This window comes from Rhinolophus sinicus, linkage group LG04 (genome assembly GCF_036562045.2).
Source record: "Rhinolophus sinicus isolate RSC01 linkage group LG04, ASM3656204v1, whole genome shotgun sequence".
Lineage (NCBI taxonomy): Eukaryota > Metazoa > Chordata > Mammalia > Chiroptera > Rhinolophidae > Rhinolophus > Rhinolophus sinicus.
In genome coordinates this window covers 941970-961987 of record NC_133754.1, presented here as the reverse complement: position 1 = coordinate 961987, position 20018 = coordinate 941970, and the positions used below count along the sequence as shown (strand labels likewise).

The window sequence follows — 20018 nt, the reverse complement described above, 5'->3', positions numbered from 1 at the left end:
AATACTAGAAGTCAAAACTGTGGAGACAGTAATAGATCTGTGGTTGTCAGGAGTGGGGGAGGGGTGAATGGGGAGCACAGGGGACGTTTAGGGCAGTGAGACGCCTCTGTGTGACACTGTGATGGTGGCTACAGGTCATTACACATCTGTCCAAACCCACAGAAGGAGCGACACCAAGAGTGACCTGATGTGAACGGTGGACGGCAGGGAGGCAGTGGGTGTGTGGGGGGGAGGTCAGGGGGGGATGTGGGAAATCTCTGTACCTTCCTCTCAGTTTTGCTCTGAACCTAAAGCTGCTTTAGAAATAAAATCGACTAAAAAACAAGATGACTTGAAGAAATTTGAAACCATTTCTGTCCCATGAACTACAATTGCTAAACAGAGTGACTATTTAAACGGGAAAATAAGTGATTTCTGATGAACTGAATAAAGGTCGGATACAGGCAAATCTGTGCCCTCCTTCGCCACGGTGTTTGTGAACACACTGCCCCACGCTGCAGAGACAACACACTCAGCTGATGCTCACTGTGCAGCAGAGGACGGGAGGCCTTTGTAACACCCCCTGCATTTTCGCCGCACCTGCTGCGGAAACCTGCTCAGCTGGCTGGTGGTATCAGGGACACATTTAAACTTCAGGATTTCTTTCATTACCTTAGGAAAATATAGCACAATATTGCAGAGTTGGAATTGGCCTTAACGACACAGAAACTACGTATTCTGAACTATCAAAGCTTTTTCTGTTATGTAGCCATATGTTTAATATAAAACTAAAATATTGAGATAGGATTTTTATGCCAGAGGAATTTCAGCCTCTTTCCAAAAAAGGAAGAAAAAGTTGCAAGAAAAGTTTCAAGATACATTTTTGTTTGTTTTATCTTCACCCAGAGACCTTGGATAGCCGAGTTTTAACTTTTCCTCCATGGCTCCTGCAGTGATCATTTCAAGTGAGTGTTTTCTTTCTTTTTTAAATCCCTACTAATTAACCCACTTAAGAAGAACACAGCTATCTATGTGTGCATCCCATTTTCCTCTGCAGAGATTTCTGGGTCTGTGATATAACAATCACTTAGCATTTCTAAGCCTGCACAAGGTGTCGCCTTCTTAGGAACAGTGACTTTGTGGCTACCTCTCCTTGTCCCCAAGCCCTGAGGGGCACAGTTGGAGGGAGCTCTCCAGCAAGTGGGTTCACCGCCAGGCTCCCGGGTTGGAAGGCTACCAGCTGTGACCCCATGATAACCCGTAAGTGCACAAGAGCAAGCAGGTGTAGTCAGGTGTGATTTGGCACAGAACCACGACACATTTCCTCTTCAAGTTTTATTTGTCTGAAGCGAGAGAAACAGAGTGTGACCAGGTTACACTAGCATAAAAGGCCCCAACCAGGATGTCAGAGCTGCGAGAGCTTCTCACACCAGAGTCCAGCCACCAGCATGGACAGGGGCTCGGCAAACAACCCTTTCGCTTTTCCCCGGATGGACATAACACTGACCAAATGCCAAAGTGGAAGCTTCAGGCAGGCACCCTATCTGACCACACGTGACATCACTCAGCACCAGCATCAGGCGCTGCCCCGGCGTCCGGGCCGTCCAGCTCCCGGCACCACCTCCCTACGCGCTGGTGGTGGAGCTGGACGCTGGGATGAGCTTGGGCTTGGCCTGCTGGGGCGGCACGGCGTCCGGGATCTTCTCCCCGTGCTTGTACACGCTGACGGTGACGTCGATCTTCTCGCCGCCGTACTTGTTCTTCACGTTGATGCTGTACTTGCCCGAGTCCTCGGAGGTCACGTCCTTGATGGTCATGCTGACGTGCTTGGCCTGCTCCACCTTGACTGCGAAGTGGTCGCTGAGCTCGATGTCCTTGTCATTCTTGAACCACACCACCTCGGGGTCGGGGTTCCCGAACACCGTGCAGGTCAGATTCAAGGTCTTCAGGAGGCGCGGGCGGGCGGGAGGGAGAGGTACAGAGAGAGGTCAGGCGGCCTCTGAGTGCAGCGGCCGCGGCACACTCAGCTACACGCCTGGGCCTCCATCACGCTCGTTTAGCTCTTTACACAGGCAAGCGCCATCGAGACACCAGGGGCCGGAAGCAGCCGCATGCAGACAGGCCACGGCCTCATGGGGCAGCTCGTGAGAGCAGTCAGTGGGAATGTTTTCTACTCATGCTCTGTGTCAACCCGCGGCCTAACCCGACGAAGGAATTGGAGGGAAGCAAGCTCTGCGTTTTACAGGAGATCTGCTTAGCCTGCTTCTCAGTTTCCTTTCTATCGGACTCATGGACCCTTTTACCAGATCCCCTGGCAAGTCCAGAGGACACAATGTCCCACAGCGAGGAGGACGCAGCACCGCATCGTGACACTTGCTCTTGGCCTGTGGCCGAGGAAAACTTCTGGAAAGTTCTCAATGACATCTCTAGCGTGAGCTCCATGACTACTCAGCCTCAACTCTGGGCTTTCTCTCGCTGCTACAGAAAAGCTCTCTAAGCTTTTGTACTTTGGCCTAAAGTACAAAAATTCCCTCAACTACCCATGTCCCTGTGACATTGAGACAGAGCCCCTGAAACACCCACGGATGTACCGATTAGAGATCAGTAATTCCACTGCCAGTGACAAGTTAAACCTCCAGCAAATGGTTTCCTGTACATATTCCAAAGTGTCCTTGAAGACGGGAGAGAGATTTCTTTTTAATTTCACATTTGAGGAGGGTAGCAACCACGTCCACATGAGGCAGTGCAACTGGGGGTGTGGGTGTGGCCGCCACCCCTTGTCCAGTTACACCCTGAGAGGCCCCGGGACTGGGGGGCGGCCAGGCCTGGCCATGATGGTGCCACACCTGTGTGCACTGCCTGAGCCTCGCCCCGAGCGCCCTGGTCAGAAAGGTGTCGTTTGTGGGTTCAGGGTATTAAAGTCTGTCCTTCAATGACACAGGGTTAGCAGAGACAGCCCGGGACAAGCAGGTGGGTGGAGAGCGCCCACCCCCCGAGGCTGAGGGACATGCAGCCACTCCCAGCTCCCTGCACGGGGCCCACGCTGCATGCTGCATGCTCTGCTGAGCCCATGCCGTCCTGACAAGGCGTCCGGCTGCTCTTACCTTGCCCTCCATGATGGTCACCACATCAGGTAAGCCACCAATCACCTTGCCACGATCTGTAACATGACAGCGACTCAGGTGAGAAAACCGTCAACAGGAATATTGCCCCATAGGAGCCCACACTAAGAACCAGGGTAGGCAGGCAGTGGGGGTGGTGCCCGTGCCACGGCAGCACCGGGTCCGAGGGACTGGGGTGTGCACGGAAGGTGGTAGAACGTTCTAGAGGAAATGCAGGGTGTGAGTGGACTTCACTAAGGCTCAGCGAGGCAGCACCAGGTCTGTGGAGCATTCAGTCGGAAGCCAAAGGGCCCTGTGCGTCTGGACAGCAGGACTTTGCAGAGGCAGGATATTGCATAGATTTTTATTTCCTGCATATTAGGAGTCTAGAACTTGAACGTGGAATAAACTGTCCTGAGCCTCTCTTGCGTCTCCCTGTGGCTGCAGCTGATTGACTGGCTCATAAAGGAACACAGAAACGGGGAGGGGCAGACGGGAGGGGTGTGATGACAGGGGCACAGGAAGCCAGAGGACAGGAGGGGCTGCAGCTGAGAAGGCGGCTGGGCCAGGCGAGGGCAGGTGGGCAGAGGTGCGGAGGTTTCCAATCAGACGAGGTTTGTACTCATCATTTCATACACAAAATTAATACTCTAAAGTATGGACCCTTTGCCCCTCCCAAAAAATAAATTGTGCTTGCTATAACCTAGCATGTACTTACTTTTCTCTGCAAAAGCAGCTGCCCTAAAAATCAAAGGGGGCAGAGAGAAGAGAATAAGCAGAGGGGTGAGAAAACGCCATCAACAACAAGCACCCACACGTGTGGGCGTTGGCAGAGATGCGAGCAGAAGGGAGGGGAAGAGATCGCCTCCCCTCTGGGGGTGCACGGGGCTCCCCGCGCTCAGGAGCTGCCTCTGTCTCCCCCAATGGCTCCCACTTTCCATTCTGACAGGGGGATGCCCTGTCGTTCAGCTGCCAAGACCCTCAGAAATGTCTCACTTCAGATTCAGACTCAGATTGCACAGATTTCTGTTTTTACTAAATTCACCAGATTGCATTGAATGAGGATTTTTAGGTATTTTTGAAAATGTTGGTTTCTAATTTATCTAAGTCATCCATTTGTCCATTTGACAGATACTTAGTGAATCACCCGGTGTGGGCTGTTCTGTCCTGGATACTCTACTATTCACACACACACACAATCCAACGTTATTCTTTAAAAAGCTGCTCCGAACAATGCCATGTTATTCAGTGCTAAGAAGAAATGAGCCCTCAAACTGTAAAAAGATCTGAAGGGACCTGAACTGCATATGACTAAGTGACAGACGCCAGTCTGAAAAGCCTACAGACTGTAGGATTCCAACTCTGTGACATGCTGGAAAAGGCACAACTGTGGGGACAGTAAAGAGACCAGTTATTTCCAGGGGCTGGGGGAGGGGTGAACACAGAGCACAGGGGACACTTAGGGCAGTGACACTCTTCTTTGTGACGCTGTGAGGGTGGCTACAGGTCATTACACATCTGTCCAGAACCTCAGAAGGAGCAACACCAAGAGTGACCTGATGTGAGCTGTGGACGCTGGGTGATGACATGTCAGTGCAGACTCATCAGGTGTCACAAATGCCCCATCTGGTGGGAATGTTGATGCTGGGGGAGACTGTGCCTGTGGGTGGGGGGGGTGCGGTGTGTGGAAAATCTCTGTACTTTCCTCTCATTTTTGCTCTAAACCTAAAACTCCTCTAAAAAATAAAATCTTAAAAAAGAACCTAAGGGTATAACTCTTTTAAAAATTGATCTTTATGACGTGTTGCCATAATAATAACTATTTCAGAAATTCAGCCTTTCAATCATTCAAAGCAACCCAGGGTTATTACGACTCTAGAAAGTTAACGTATAAATACATTTATCGTCTAGAAGACGGCCCTTCTACATATGCAATTACTTCGACTGCCATTTTTATCCCAGTTCCGGGGAACGTCACGAGCCCTGGCTCACCAGGATCCCCACTCAGCCAAAATAAGTCCCAGACCACTGTACCCGAGATAACAGGATAACAACCCAATGTGCAAGTCTTACTTGAGCTGCTGGAATTCTGCAAACGCTTCATCAAAAGCTGTAAGGAAAGTGTTCATACGTTAGTAACGGGTCCGATGTGTTTACCTTCTATTCATTCACGCAGACGCTCTGCTGGTGAATCTGCTTAATGACAACTGACAAATAGCCAAAGAATAAACTGAGTTTTCAGAAATAATTTTCTCTGAATGCAAATTGTAAAATCAGACCGTTTCCCTTCTGGCATTCTGAGGGGATCAGGGAAAGCAAATCTCTTAGATATGGCAGGAGGCTGGTCTCACCTTCAGCAGACAGGTCCAGGGAGCGCTGGTAGCTGTCCTTGCCATCAGAAATCTCAAAAGTGTACTTCCCTTTGTCCTTCTCCGTGGGCTCACAGATCTGCAGCCAGGCCATCTCTTCACTCCCTCCAATGCGCATGTGCTCACTGGACGCAATCTTTGCATCTCTGTAAAACAAAGTAAGAGGAAGGTATTTCAGTGTACAATCTCCCATTATGTGCAAGAAGCCTGCAGGCGCTACACGTCTGGGGGGGCCCTCCCCTAACTTGCTGGTGCTTTGGTCACAACACATTTTTCTGGACATTAGTAACTCATTAACTACATGCGTAGCTCAGATCTGAAAACCTTCTAAAATTCAACCTGATACTTATTTTTTAAAGATACATTGTTATTTAATACATGCTTGTGGGCCTCACCATGATGGACTAAAATACTCCAGGCAGCATGGCATTTGTTTTCCCTCAAAAAAAGGGTTTCTAACTACATATGATCCAATCATTCTGGGAGTGAACACAAAAGAACTGAAAGCAGGGACTCACGTAGATCCCTGTGCCCCCATTCACAGCCACGTGACTCACAATGGAAAACAGGTGGGACCAGCCAGAGTGTCCACGGATGGACAGGCAAGCGAAACGCAATACACACACTGGAACATCACTCAGCCTTAAAGAGGAGGGAATTCTGACGCCTGCGAGAACATGGATGGACCTTGAGGACAAACCCACAGGAATCAGTGAAATCAGCCCGTCACGGAAGGACAAACGCTGTGGGGTTCCACTCACACGAGGTCCCTAGGAGTCACACTCACTGAGACAGGAAGTCGGTGGTGGGGGAGGGGGGGTGACTGTTTCATGGGGACAGAGGCTCAGCTTTGCCAGATGGAAAAGCTCTGGACGTGATGACGGTGGTGACGGTGGCACAATGACAAGAATGCACTTAATGCCACTCACCTGTGCACTTAAAAGTGGTTAAAACTGTACATGTTATGTTTTCGATATTTTACCACAATTTATAAAATTGGAAATAAAATAGAGCATCAATACCACTCTCGCCTCCTAAGGGGCACGTGAACCAACCTGTCCACAGCACGTGCATGTCAGCTATTTCCTAAAGCACTTGGACTCAGAGGGAGTGGGAAAGGTCTGCAGACGTGACAGCCATGAGCATGGGAAGGGCACACAGGCCACAGGGAATCTCGGGTGTGGGTCCATGTCGTCCGTGCCCCTGCTCCCAGGAGGAGGCGCCTCAGTGAAGCCCATGGGCGGGGCTTTCAGGGAACGGGCCACCGCAGGGCTCCAGCCAGAGACCACACATCCTTTGGGCTCGCCTGGGAAAAGGAATTCTCCAGCCTCGGCCTTCCCGGCCCTTTATTCAGGGACCCTTCACTCAGCACAGTGTTAGCAGGCCGTGCTCAGCACACAGCTCGGCCAGCCGCCTGGCTCACTCAGGCCCACACTGTCCTCGTGCCGTCACAGCAGCCTCGGAATCCCAGAGTGTGAGAGCGACCCAACAGCCCAAGCAGAACACAGCCACTGTGCCGTAAAGAGTGACGCCACCAGAGAGGGTGAGGCAGAAGAGAAAGAAGGAGAGGAACTCGGAGCAGCGTCCTGTGACGACAGGACGAGAGGAGTACACAGAACACACGCTCTGTCTGTATGTTTCTCACACGTGTGAGTCGGTGACTCGGAAACCCCTGGATGTGAACGCAGGCTGAGGAGAACAGGTGACAGCCAGGGTCTCAGTGCAAAGGAAGTCACCACGAGGAAAAGTGTGAGGAAACCCTGCGGCACCAACTGTAATGGAGGAAATCAACCTGACCTCAGGCTGCGACACACTTAGCACAGCCGGTGAGACACGATGCGCGTACATCAGTCACACAGGGGGGTGTGTGCGCCCAGGTCCCCAGCCCTGTCTGCTCAGAGGTCGTAAGAGCCGACAGCCACGGCGACGGCACGTGGGAGGCTCTGGTCTGCTGTCTAATGCCACCCCCAGGACCAGCGACCAGGGAGACGCCTGATTCCAGCTGATACAGGAAGTACGAGACGCGTCAGGAATATCCTCCAGGCCCAGGCAGCAAGAAATCGCTCACAAAGGTGGGGACGTGTCAACACAGATAGGGGACAGCCTGGAGGGGCTCCCAAGAACCAGAGTCGGAACAATTTGAACAAAACAGTACCAACAATGACAAGAATATTGGACTGTAGAGTAAAATAAATGCCCGAGTCCATACTGATACAATGAACGAGTTGAACAAATAAATATCCAGGGGAGCAGGGGTAGCACCCCCTTTAGAGAAGAACACACAAGAAAGTGGGGCTTCTAACAAATGTGGGACTGAGGGAACTGCAAGACCCATGGGGCAACAGCTTCAGTAAGAGCGCTGGTAGCAAGGTTCACTGTTGATGCTCAAACTCATGGGCTCAAGTTTCAGGAAGACCAAGAGATTCACGAGGCCCCGAAGTATTTCCCCCAAGATACCACTGATTACAAAGGGAGAGTGCTGAGTGTGCTGGCAAAGCACCCTGACCCATGGTGAGCTGTGCCAACCCCACTCGTGTCGGTTCTGACGAAAAAGGAATAGCTTCCTTCTCATCGTGGGAGGACATTCTAGAAAATCCCGGCCAGAACTCCCGACAGCAGCCAGGTTCTAAAAGACAAGGGATGCCTGAGGTACTGTCATAGACAAGGAGATGAGGAGATGTGACAACCAAGGGCCATGACGTGGTGTCGTGGTAACGGCGACCATGTGAATGAGTGAGGAGCCTCACATCCCGACAGTCTGCTGGCTGCGTGGACGTGGACGTCGGGAGACGCTGAGAGCTGCACGCGGGCTCCGCAGGGTCTCAGCGATGCTTCTCCGCCTAGTCATTCCACAGCAAAAGGTTCTGGATATTAGACGTCCAAACAGACAGGACGAACACAAGATCACGAGTCTAAAGCCCAAGCATAAGGTGGACAGGACTGAGTAGAGAAGGGCTGACGACGACACGCACAGGAGCACGTCCTGGATTCCTAGGGACGGGCTTGAACTTGAGTCGGCGGAGTGTAGGGCCCAACGTGGTGTCTGAGCTGGGAACGACCACTTCTGCGGGGTGGCTCACATTCCAGGGAGCTCCACGCAGACGCTGCCTCCACGGCACAGGAGAAATGGAGATGCAATGAAACACTCGCCCAGGGCTGGGAACACTTGTATCTGGCTGTATCTGGTTTCAGGAATGGCAAGCCCTGCAACGAGAGCCCCACCGAGAGCCACAGCCGAGAGGAGCGTTCTCCCCCAGTTCCACGACGGCCACATTCGCAGACGTGGGCAGAGAACACGACCGTGCAGTGCTTCTGACTGGTGCCCGGACAGGCGGGGACACTCCCACCTTTGGCAGCTTTTCTGGTGGAGGCACCTGGCAGGAACACCTCACGGGGGCTTGAAAGCCACCATGAGGAGCCACAGGGGCCGTCCTACCACCGCCCTCTGCGCGTCCCCCTGGAGCCCGCCCCACCCACCTGTGACACACTAAGTGACGACATGTGCGCTAGGGTCATGGGGAGGGTTTCTCAGGCGTCTCGCCTCCCTTTCCCACACTCAGTTCTGCATTAAGATTTCAGGGGACTCTGGGGGTGGCGGGGGGGGGAGTTTCCAGAGTTGAAGAAGAATAAACACTCCGAGATGAATGCCAGCCGTTGTTTTTTCTTAAAAACACCGTGAAATTTCTCCGTAGCTGGATCCTGCTAAGTCTGAAGTGGTTATACGTGAACCCCTTCAGCCCTTTCTAGATGACATGCTAATTTCACCTTTTCAGCAAGAAGACAAAAATCCTTCTTCGAGGACAGTTTTACTGAGTCCCTCTGTCTGCTTCTCACTCATCCTGAAGAGGCTCGCAACCCTTCCTTGACCTGGCACTTTCTACATCCCCCGATATATTACTCAGCAGCTTTAGCCAAACAACAATGTGCTCGCTTCCGCTTGTGTTTCACAAAATTCTCATCGAACTGTTGATTCCATGTCACCTGCTAACACAAAACAGCCTGGTGTCCACAGCACGAGTCCCCAGCGATCACTTCCTCAGGCCTCCCTGGGTTTCAGGGGGCCCCTTAGTCTCAAAGGGGGTTCTATTTCGTATCATGCTCTGTTTTACCAGTGGCTATCCAGGAAGAACTTATTTTAATTGTCAAATACTGAAATATAACCAAATGTTCTATGTGTTTTAGTGATAGAAATACAGAATATATTTTAATGTAGTTTAAAGTATGGTTTAATCTTGCTTAATAGTCAAGTACTATTTTAGTTATAAAAGTGCTGAAGAAATCCTTGCTTTGCTGTGTGGCCAATTCTGGGTGGAGAAGAGGAAACGTGGAAACTATGGCACCTCCAGGAGCCTGTGGCCTCGCCAAGCTGCCTCCTTCTCAGGTGGCACCTCGCGCTCGGTCCATCCGCCACAGCTGCACTGCTGCTCAGCCCTGGGCTCCTGCCTCCTGTCTGTCCATCTGTCTGTCATCGAGCCCCCCAGCAGGCCAGATGCCCCTTGGTCCAGTGGTGTCAGAGTCAAGCTAACAGTGTTTGAACCCAGCGCTTTCATTTAGAGGTTGCGTGACAACAAAATGACGTACGTTCCTCTGGCTAAACCTCAGTTTGCACCTCTATAAACAGGGGGTCGATACCAGACGCCCAGGGCTTCTGTGGGGCTAGATGAAATCATGAGCTCAGGAACGCACAGCAGCTACTGTCACACCTAACGCCAGTGCCGCTGACATAACCCGCCCGGCAGCAGCTCAGGGCACCGCTCACCAGGAGACAAGCCCAGGGAGGGCATGTTTCCAGGGACTGTCAGGCACGCATCACAAATGCCCACAACTCACCGCCGTAAATAGCAGGAAATGTAGAAAAGGAAGTGACTGATTCTCCTTTTCCAGGGGAAGGTGGATTCAGCTAGAGATTTACTCATTTGCCTAAAACACACATCCTCATAAACAGTTACATCACAAGGGAGTTTCAGCCTGAAGCTGCTGGTACCCGAGCCCTTTGTGAGAAGAGCCTGCCTCTCGTCCATGCGTGGACAAACCCCTCCGCGTGGGATCGGGGACGACCTGGCCGGGCCCCCACACCGTGGCCCCAGACCTGGCGCCCCAGGACTCAGTCCCCCGCCCGGCTCACGTCTGCTTCTCCCACAGCACCCAGGACGACAGCACAGCATGTCAGAATTTAGGTCGGAAATGACCCGGCAACATGGTCCCTCTTACTCCTCCCCTTCTTCCACACAGATTCACCTACACAAAACGATGCTTTAAACATAAAATCATCACAGCGTAGAGTTTGCCTTCGAAATGCTGGTTAGAGGAACGGGATGTGGGCAGCCAGGTAGCGTTGATGGAGGAGCTTCAGATGTTGGTAGACTGACCGCACTGAAAAGCGACCTCCAAATGTCGCCCACGTCCTCGGGGTAGAGACGGATCAGAAGGCAGGGCCCTGCTCCGTCTGCCCCCATCTCAAGTTGTCCCATCAGAGGTCACCCCTGAGGACAGGGTGACCCTGACCTCAGCCCTCTTTGCACAGAGACGTGCTGCTTGGAGGGGTGTTTAGAGGTGAGCTTGGGGGATGGGTAGGAAAGAACTAGATCCTACGGGTCTGGGGGACAGGACCCAGCACGCGCTGTGCTAAGTACACAAGTCTCGAGTGTGTGCCGAGCGCACACCCGCCTGGACAAGCGCCTGGGCAGCAGACAGGAAACGGAAAATGTGCTGAGTACAGCGCTCAACCTGGCCTCCTTCCTCCTTTTATTCCAAGGACTGACTTGCTTTTCTTCCTGTCCTTTGTAATCAGTCTGCTGGGAAAGCAGCAGACCGGAGGCCTGCAGTGTGCTTCTAGCTGCTCTTCCCCCCTCAGCTCCACGCTGGCTTCCCTGTCCCCTGCGGCACCGTACAACCAGCTCTGCCAAAACCGAGACGCTGAAGACTGGCCCCTGGCACCTTCCTCCTTCTCCCTGCCCCCCCACCACCATGATGTCTCCCAGCCCCAGCCCAACGTTGTCATCGTTTTTCAAAACTACAAAGTGTGGTGAGGACGGGGAGCCACTGGCTCTCGTACTCACTTGTGATACCAGTTCACTCTCATTTCTTCGGTGTAATATTTCATGAAACACTGAAGTCTGATTCCTTCTGGGGTGCAGAGTATCTTCAGTGGAGAGGCAGACGCTCCTGCAGAAAATAAGACAAAGAAAAGCAGCCGTGCTGGGTCAGGTGCCTCTGTTGTCCTCAGCCATGAGTGTGCTCGCACAGCCGTACACGCTCAAGTCTGCTGCCCACCAATTCTTACCATTTCCCACGCCATGTTCACTCACTAGACAAGCCTCTGCCATACCAGAATTATCTGAAAACCTCATAAACTCAGGACGATAAGCCACTGGGGCCAAACCAGGGGACAGGGTGACCACCTGCAGGCTACACGGAAGCCCCCGCCCCCTGCCCACACCCTTCCCCCCCATCCTGGGGTGCTGACCACACTAGCCCGCCCAGCATGGGGACAGCTTGACAGGAGACGCCACACAGCCTGGCACGCCTCCCCACACGCACGCCCCCCAGCTCTGCCAGCCCTTCTCCTCACTCCAGTCTTACACGTCATAACGCACACGAGCAGCCACAGAACACGGACCAGGGGGAAAAACAGGAAAGTGAAACCGGAGGAAGCACGCCTGAGAGGGAAGGTCTGCAAATGCCTCCAAGAGAAAGGACGGCCAGGAAGTCAGGAAGGGGTGAGGCCCAGGCCGAGAGAGAGGGGCAGGGCAGGCAGGAGACGGGGCAGGTGCCAAGGCGGCTTGCTAGGGGAGGCACGAAGAAGGTGAAGGCAGTCAGGTGGGAGGAAGGGTCCCTGTGGACCTGCAACCACAGAAAGGGGGCTCCGGGGGCCATGGTGGGGACAATTCAGCCAGACGGTGCCCAGCACTGGAGCCAGTAAGGGTCCTATCCACACATCAGTTACACGGATTTTCCAGAAAGCCTTGAAGGGACCAGGTGCCTGCAGCTTCCCTCCCATTCGGGGGACAGTTACTGTCGTGAATGCCCAGAAGAGCAGGGGAGACATGGGAAGGCTGCTGGGACCTTGCAGACAAAGCCGGTGTGACACCGACTGTGACCCCAACAGTAGGAGAAGCTTGATCTCATTGATAAGCCGGTAAGTGTAATAGTGAGTAGATGGAAATGGTCCCTGGCCTCAGAAGTCCCCTGGATGCCACTGTCAGCGGGGGGAGGGGTATTCTTACAGACTTGTAATTGACATAAACAGGCACATATTCTTAACCAACAAAAATATGTCTTTTCTTTCTCAAAATGGTAAAGAAAAGTTGAAGTTGGGCTCAGGAAAACCAGACACTTGCTCAACACCAACATGATATAACCTTAGACGCCCAGATATGTGGTTAAAAGCTCAACTCGTCAAATTTGATAGAAATAAGATGCCGGCTCCTGAGGAGTCTCCCAAAAGCACTCTAGAAAATAAGACCAAATGAGCGGAGTAGCTATCTTGTCAAGACTCTTAGGCTTTTTACTTTGTTTGTATTAAAGCCATGTGCCCTGGGCACAGATACACCAGCGGCAGGACACAAGCTGCGGTGCCCCTGAAAGAAACATGGCAGGGGACACAATTCAGCGCCCTAGGGCTGTGTCACCGGGAGGCGGAAAGAGGCCTGTCACCAGTCGTGTGTGTTTCCGTGTGGGTAAGAACGCTCGCACGAGCGCTACCCCTGTAGCAAACTATATGTGCGTAGCTTGGTGCTGTCAGCTGCGGGTGCCGTGGGGACAGCGGGTCCCACAATGGGCACATCACACCCGCCGACCAGCTCCCCAGGCCCCTGTGCCCCGGCCACCACCACCTCCCCTCTGTGTCTACGAGAATGACTCTTTCAGAGACCTCATGGAAGTGGCATCATGCGGCATCTGTCCTGACTCGTCTCACTTGGCACGATCTCTTCCAGGTGCATCCACGTTGCTGCATGTGGCAGGACCCCCTCTTTTCTGGGGTCTGAATAACCTCCTGTTGTGTGTCTACAGCACATTTTCTTTAAGCCATGGCAAGTACAAGGACCTTATTCTAATCCAATGTTGAAAGTCACATGCGCTCTCACAAACGCACGCACACTCGGGAAAACACACGAGGGCACAGCCACGCGGGAGCCCCCCTCGGCAGCGCACCCCTGAGCAGAGTCCCGGCCGCCGGACGCAGCCTGGAGCAGAGCTGAGCTGAGGCCTCGATCCACACTGTCTGCTAAGGGCAGGGTGCTTAGCACCACTGGGGGTGGGGTGACCAGTGGTGGGGGTAGAAGGGAGGGAGGGGTGACGGTGGGGAGCTGCACGCTCAGATGCAGGTTAGGGACAAGGACAGCGCTGAGCTGAAGGGCGACACCAGCCAGCCCTGCCCCCACACCTTCCACCGGCTCATGCTCTTAATGCACAGAAGGGAGGAGAGCCGGAAACCAGATTCGGGGAAAGGGGGAAACTGAATTGAGCACTCATTGCTTAGTGGGCCTCACACCAGAGAACAGAAAACGCCTTCCCAGCCCCTCTCCACCTGGCCTCTGCCTGTTTCATCATAATGAAATGGTGGGCAGGAAGCTGGGCTGAGACCTGAGCCCCCCTGCACAAAGCCTGTCCCAGAGGGAGCCAACCTTGGACCGTCCTTGGACACAAAGATACAGAAATGCTGCAGCCTGAAACAAGCCAAGTAGTGTAACATTTCGAGTCATCTTCCAACCACAATCGGAACTAATACACGAGCACAAGCTCAAAATGTTTTCCAGTCGAGCAGAGAGGACGCAGGGCCACCGGTGACACACGGTGGGGACAGAGGGGAAACGAGTCTAGAAAACTGGCTCCAGGCAAGGATTGCACATGGCAGCTTCCCCAGGTGCTGTGAGCAATGTTGCCTCCAGAAGCGTGGGCTTTTCTGCCAGCTGGCCGCCAACCAGTGGGTAAGCGGCTTTGTCAACCGCCCGAGGAGAGGACCACAGGACACAATCGGACGACAGCCTGTTTCCAAGAGTGGTGCTCACCGGGGAAAACACTGCCAGGAAGCTGTCTTCCCACTCTGAGCTGTCCTATCAACGCATCATTACGCAGCCTTGATTCTGAAGGCTTAAGGAGCACTTACGTTTTTACCAAACAAAATATAACCAGACAGATAATTAAGCGATGCAATGTGCGGCGTCCAAGTAAATCCTGCCTCTCCTTCTGCTTTACACTGAATGTTGACATTATTAGACATTTCAGAGTTCTGTACACATGAAAAATCAACGTATAAAATTTACATGTGGCCCCTCTAGGTAATTTTGTAAAACTGAAAGGTTACCAATGTTGAGAAGTGTGTGGGTGACGAAGTCTTAGAAACGCACGTCATGTGATAAAGAGAACCGCTAAGTACCTGACGAGGCTGTGAGACCCCTGGCTAGGAACGCTGGGAGGTGAGGTGCCCCCGTCATTCTGCTGGAAACTAAGTGACAGAGGACAAACGCCCAAGTCCCAGTGACACAGTGCTCATCGGAACATTCTGTGGGGCCTCCTCTAAGACTCTGCAAACATGAAGCGGTTCCCTCAGCACACTTGTCAGCTTTCATTGAGGGAGAGGCTCAGACGCAGGGCTTTGGCTCCTTGCTCCCCCTTCCTATGTCTCCAAAGTCAGCGGGGAAAGATGAGAAATGCTAATGGCACATCCACACACTCGGAACCGTGTGAGGGGTCGTCACACACACGATCGCCGCAGCTCAGGGGAGAGTTCTCGCCACACGCTCATCTGGTCCACAGGACAGGACTTTAACTGTGGGTGAGAAGTGGGGGTCATCCTGCCCAAATCCTTATTACATGGGTGAGGAGACAGAGGGCCTCTGTACATCTGCATTTAGGCACAAGTGCGCTTCACAGCTCAGCACATCCTTGACCTTCAGAGGGCAAAGCACACACCACGTCATTCTCTGGGCCTGTTGCCGCCTGGGCACGACAGCTTACTGTGCTCAGCTGACCCACAGTGCTACGCGCTGCAGGGTCCCCAAGGGTGGGCGCCTGTGGGGCTGCAGTAAGGACCCCGCTTTTTCCAAAGACTCTGGCTGGCCCCAGAGGGAAAGCAACTGCTGGTTCCCAAGGATGCAAACCCCGAAGGGCGGAAAGGTCATAGAAGCTTCAAGAACACCATCTCCCCACCCACACACCTGTGGAAATTCAGCTTAAAAGCTGAGGCAGCTACCAGGGAAGCACTTCTGAGCTCCAGAAAACACAGCTACTGTTCCGACAGCTCTTTACACTTTCTTTCGAAGGCGCCCCTACCACCCCCGCCCCACGCTGAGCTGCTCTTACGCCTGATGCCGCCCCAGAACTAGAGTCCAACCCCAAGTGCCCCTCCGGGGTGTGGCTGGCTCGGCCGTCACTCAGCCATGGCTTCTCTAAAGCAGCGTCTCCTCGGCTTTGAGCACAGCCCCGAGGGTGGCACCCAACACCCCTGAGCTATTGTAAGGAGAAGGGCACAGTCGTGACATCTGTGACTATGTAGACCAAAGTGAGGCTATCTGATTCTAAAGCCACTGAGGACACATGACAAGAGCCATGTGAAACCCGAACAGAACAAACTGCAACACTGAAGGCTTAGAAATACTGCCAGGTAGACTGTCTAGCTACCAGTGAAGGTGACAGTCGTTTCCCTGTGAGCCTAGGACGGCCTGGGCATCGGCACGTCTTCTGTGAACTGCACAATGGCCACCTCCAAGGAAGAGACTCGAAGGAACAAACGGGTGGTGAGTGTGTGTATGGGGGGGCACGTGTGTGAGAGCAACTGCGTGGGAATGTGTGTGTGAGAGCAAGTGTGTGTGTGTGTGTGTAAGAGCGAGGGCACATGTGTGTAAGAGTGAGGGCACGTGTGTGTAAGAGCGAGGGCACATGTGTGTAAGAGGGCACATGTGTGTAACAGTGCTGGGAATGTGTCAGTGTGCATGTGTGTGTAAGAGAGGGCACGTGTGTGTAAGAGTGCTGAATGTGTCAGTGTGCATGTGTGTGTAAGAGAGGGCACATGTGTGTAAGAGGGCACATGTGTGTAACAGTGCTGGGAATGTGTCAGTGTGCATGTGTGTGTATAAGAGCACGTGTGTGTAAGAGAGGGCACATGTGTATAAGAGTGAGGGCACGTGTGTGTAAGAGTGAGGGCACGTGTGTGTAAGAGTGAGGGCACGTGTGTGTAAGAGTGCTGAATGTGTCAGTGTGCGTGTGCCTGTGTGTTGCCCCCACCGATGCTCTCACAAGAACTGCCAAGGCCGGCGCCCTCAGCTTCCCTGAGCATGAAGGTTGGAGGTGACCGCACGGACAGAGGTCAAAGAGGAAAGGCTCTACGTGTCCTGAGAGAGGACGATGCACATGTGGAAAGTGGTCCGTGATGGATGAGGCCACCAACATGGGAGCCCCGGTGTCGCTCCGAGGTGAATGACAACCAACACTCAAGGCAGCCAAGACGCCTCAGGGTGGCCCAGAGCTCTCCCTGCAGCACACGCAGCCCTGCGGGGACGCTGCCAGTGGCAGGAGGGGTTCTTGTGGAGCAGGAGGCTGACAGGATGGGCGCTGGGCCACTGCGGGGACCTTGCGTGCCACACACTTACACACACTGGGGTGGGGCTCTCTCCTCGTCTCGCGCTCAAACAGTGCAGGGTGCGAGCACTTCTGGCAGACAGGGCTGGCTCCCCAGGAGGACACAGGCTCAAAGCCAGTGGTGGGGTGGGTGCAGGCCACCCCTGCAGTAGGCCCACCCCTACTGACTCTCAGGAACGCACCCGTGTCCCTCAGGCACGGGCACGTCCAGCCCCAGAAACGAGACTAAAGGACAAACACCGTCTGCACTGGCCAGGAGTCGCTCACATGCAAACTCACTCTTCCAGGCACTGTCTGTATGTGCCCGTTAGCCCGTGGTGACATTTTACACAAAGTAGCGCCATGGAGCGGACACATGCAGCCACCTCTCAAATGGCTTCCTTGGCCTTCACCTGCCTAGCTGGCACGTCCCTCAAGCAGGACTTGGCCGGTGAGCAATGAGCAAGAGTGAGACTCATGTAAAATGTGGTCATTTCGGACCCAGCAAAAGCGGAAAGAATTAAATTCTACCTGGCAGAGCTGTCTTGAGAAAGCAGTGAAAAATAAACCTTAGAAGGTTTTCAGCCGAATTCCAGAAAAACAGCTTGGAATTAAGCGGCACTGGCTCCCAGCGGGTCCTGGCTAGCCGGCGGGGCCCCCACGGTCACACTCAGCCACTGCAGGCCTCGGTGACCTCTTCTCTAGGAAGGCCCCAGGAACAACATTTTGTAATTCTTAGCATACAGCACTATGCAAACATCAGCTATGCTTATCGAACTCATAGCCAGTATCTTCGTTCTCACAGTTTCCGTGCAAGGGCCAATGGAGAGGGAGAAGTTATTTGCCCAGCTACAGAGTGGTTTCATACATGTGACACAAAGGCAGAGGTTTAAATTCATTACTGTGATTCATCGTTTGTCAGAAAGACGCTGATAGCAGTTACGTACAAAGCAATCGTCCAAATTCACCCATGGCAAACGGAAGAGCGGCTACCTGGGAAGTCCAAACGGGGGTGTAAAACACTCTACACGTAACGCTGAAAAGCCCCTCAGGAGCCATCCCCAAAGCCCTCCGGGGCAGACGCCCTTCCCAGGAAACAGTGGTGCCAGCTCCCAAAGCGACTGAAATTAAAGGGCATTTACTTACCGCAGACTCTGCTCATGGCCAGGATCATATCATCATACACTGCAAGGAGGGGAAAGGTACCGTCACTGCATATCATTTTATCAGAAAGCAGCGTCTTCATGTTTAATTAAATTGATACAGGAAATCGTGATGTTCATTTGAAAAATGAAACATTAAACTGGCAATATTTATCCATACAAGGCTTAGGTGTGTAATAAATCCTTCTAACCTACATTCACTTTTTAAACAAGGAACAGGAACATGTCAGTCAACATAAATCCAACTATACATTTAATTGAATCACTTCACCACAGTGTCAATGATTTTAACTACATTAGAAACAGGATAAAACGGCTTATGATGATGGACTAAAATGACCAAAGTAATATACATTTTCCTAAAACATTGAAACAGCTTTGAATGTAACTAAAGTACAAGTCTATTTTCTTCTGAAGTTTTCTTCTACAAGTGTCTTTCTGCTAAAGAAACAACGTGTACTATAGCCAAGGTGTCTGCATAGCACTCACCCCGCTGGTGAAACGCATTGCATTTGAGCAACAAAGGTCTGCTTTTACCTTTGCCGGCAATCTCCAGGACAGACACATCTTGACCTCTGTCGTCCTTCAAGGTCGCCTTGTATTCCCCATGGTCCTTCTTGGACAACTGCAAATAAAGCACATCCCATGCGTAGGTAAAATCAATACCACGATATAGAATGTAACACATGCTGACACGTTTTCTTTGCAAACCACGGACATCCGGGACGCAAACTAGGAGATAACGCAGGATGCAGGAGTCCTTTGAAAGGCCTGTTCTGTTTCGCTCCTGTCTCAGATGACCCAACGCAGTGTAACGTACCTTTGGTATGAGCAGCTCACAGACGCCCTTCTCCAGGTCAGGCAAACTTTCAGTCTCGTACAGAACATCGTCCTTCAGCCATTTGAAAGCTGTTTCTTTCTTGGTGTTTGCGACCTACAAGACAGAAATCTTACGTTTCGTATGTGGAAAAGAGTCTGTTCTGATTTCAAATCACAAACCTTAAAAGAATCTGTTTTTATTACAGACAGGCTCAGACAGAAGCTCCTGGAAAAGCCATCAGCCCTGACGATGGCAGACACGTCAGTAAGTCCCAGCTTCTGACACAGTGAAACTCTCACAGCTGTACACGGAAGAACAAACGAGTCCTCACGCCGCAGCCCAGGCAATGAGACGGGTCTCGTGGTTTACAGGACACGTCAGTAATAAAGACAAGTTGTAAGTGGTGGATTTTGAGTTCATAACAACATAAAGAACCCTGAGGTCTGTAAAACTGTGCAGGGGCTGCCTCCCTGGCACTGTGACGTTTTGGATGCATCTACATGGAAGGAGAGAAACCTTAACGTGAGATCTGCCCAGTGGGGTGAGGACGTCCCGGCTACTCCAGTCCCTTGCAATTCATCTGGGACATTAGCTCAAACTTGAAACTACACTTCACAGGATTCCACAGACCAGGAGTCGCTGAAGCCCCATGCTCTGCCGCACGCGTCCTGTGGAAGAGAAAATGTTCCGGCTCCCTGTGAACAGGAGGCAGCGACCACACTGGATTCTAGGAAGACAATGATTCTGCATTCACCTCCCACATGCACCCAACGAAGTGACGATGGAAACAGATGGGTAGTGTGGCTAGTTCTGATGGGGCCACACAGCTTAGTGCCTCCCGGTGGGCTACGTCCCCAGTCAGCATGGAGTCCCCAGTCAGCAGGGACTCTGCATGTCTCACTCACACGTGAACCCCAGGGCGTGCTCACGTGCCTGCCACAGGGCCCAAAGTCCCTCAGTCAGGGATAAATGGAGGGAGCGTCTCCTGTGGGACCTTCCTTCTAAAGGCAAAACCGTGAGTTGGTAA

At 52.6% G+C, this 20018-nt stretch overlaps 1 protein-coding gene across 3 annotated transcripts in view; it reads right to left on the bottom strand.

Annotated features, from left to right (window-relative positions):
• Positions 1–1299: 1299 nt before the first annotated feature.
• Positions 1300–20018, bottom strand: part of MYOM2 (myomesin 2) — a 78980-nt gene continuing 60261 nt past the window's right edge. For all 3 annotated transcript variants that reach the window (XM_019737583.2, XM_019737582.2, XM_019737584.2), the window contains exons 29-37: positions 18992–19105; positions 18709–18796; positions 18155–18193; positions 11509–11614; positions 5432–5595; positions 5154–5190; positions 3799–3821; positions 3084–3139; positions 1300–1922 (exon numbers count right to left, since the gene is read on the bottom strand). In XM_019737583.2, the coding sequence (XP_019593142.2) occupies positions 1605–1922; positions 3084–3139; positions 3799–3821; positions 5154–5190; positions 5432–5595; positions 11509–11614; positions 18155–18193; positions 18709–18796; positions 18992–19105 (945 nt within the window). In that variant the 3' untranslated portion in view covers positions 1300–1604. The remainder of the gene's footprint in view (positions 1923–3083; positions 3140–3798; positions 3822–5153; positions 5191–5431; positions 5596–11508; positions 11615–18154; positions 18194–18708; positions 18797–18991; positions 19106–20018) is intronic.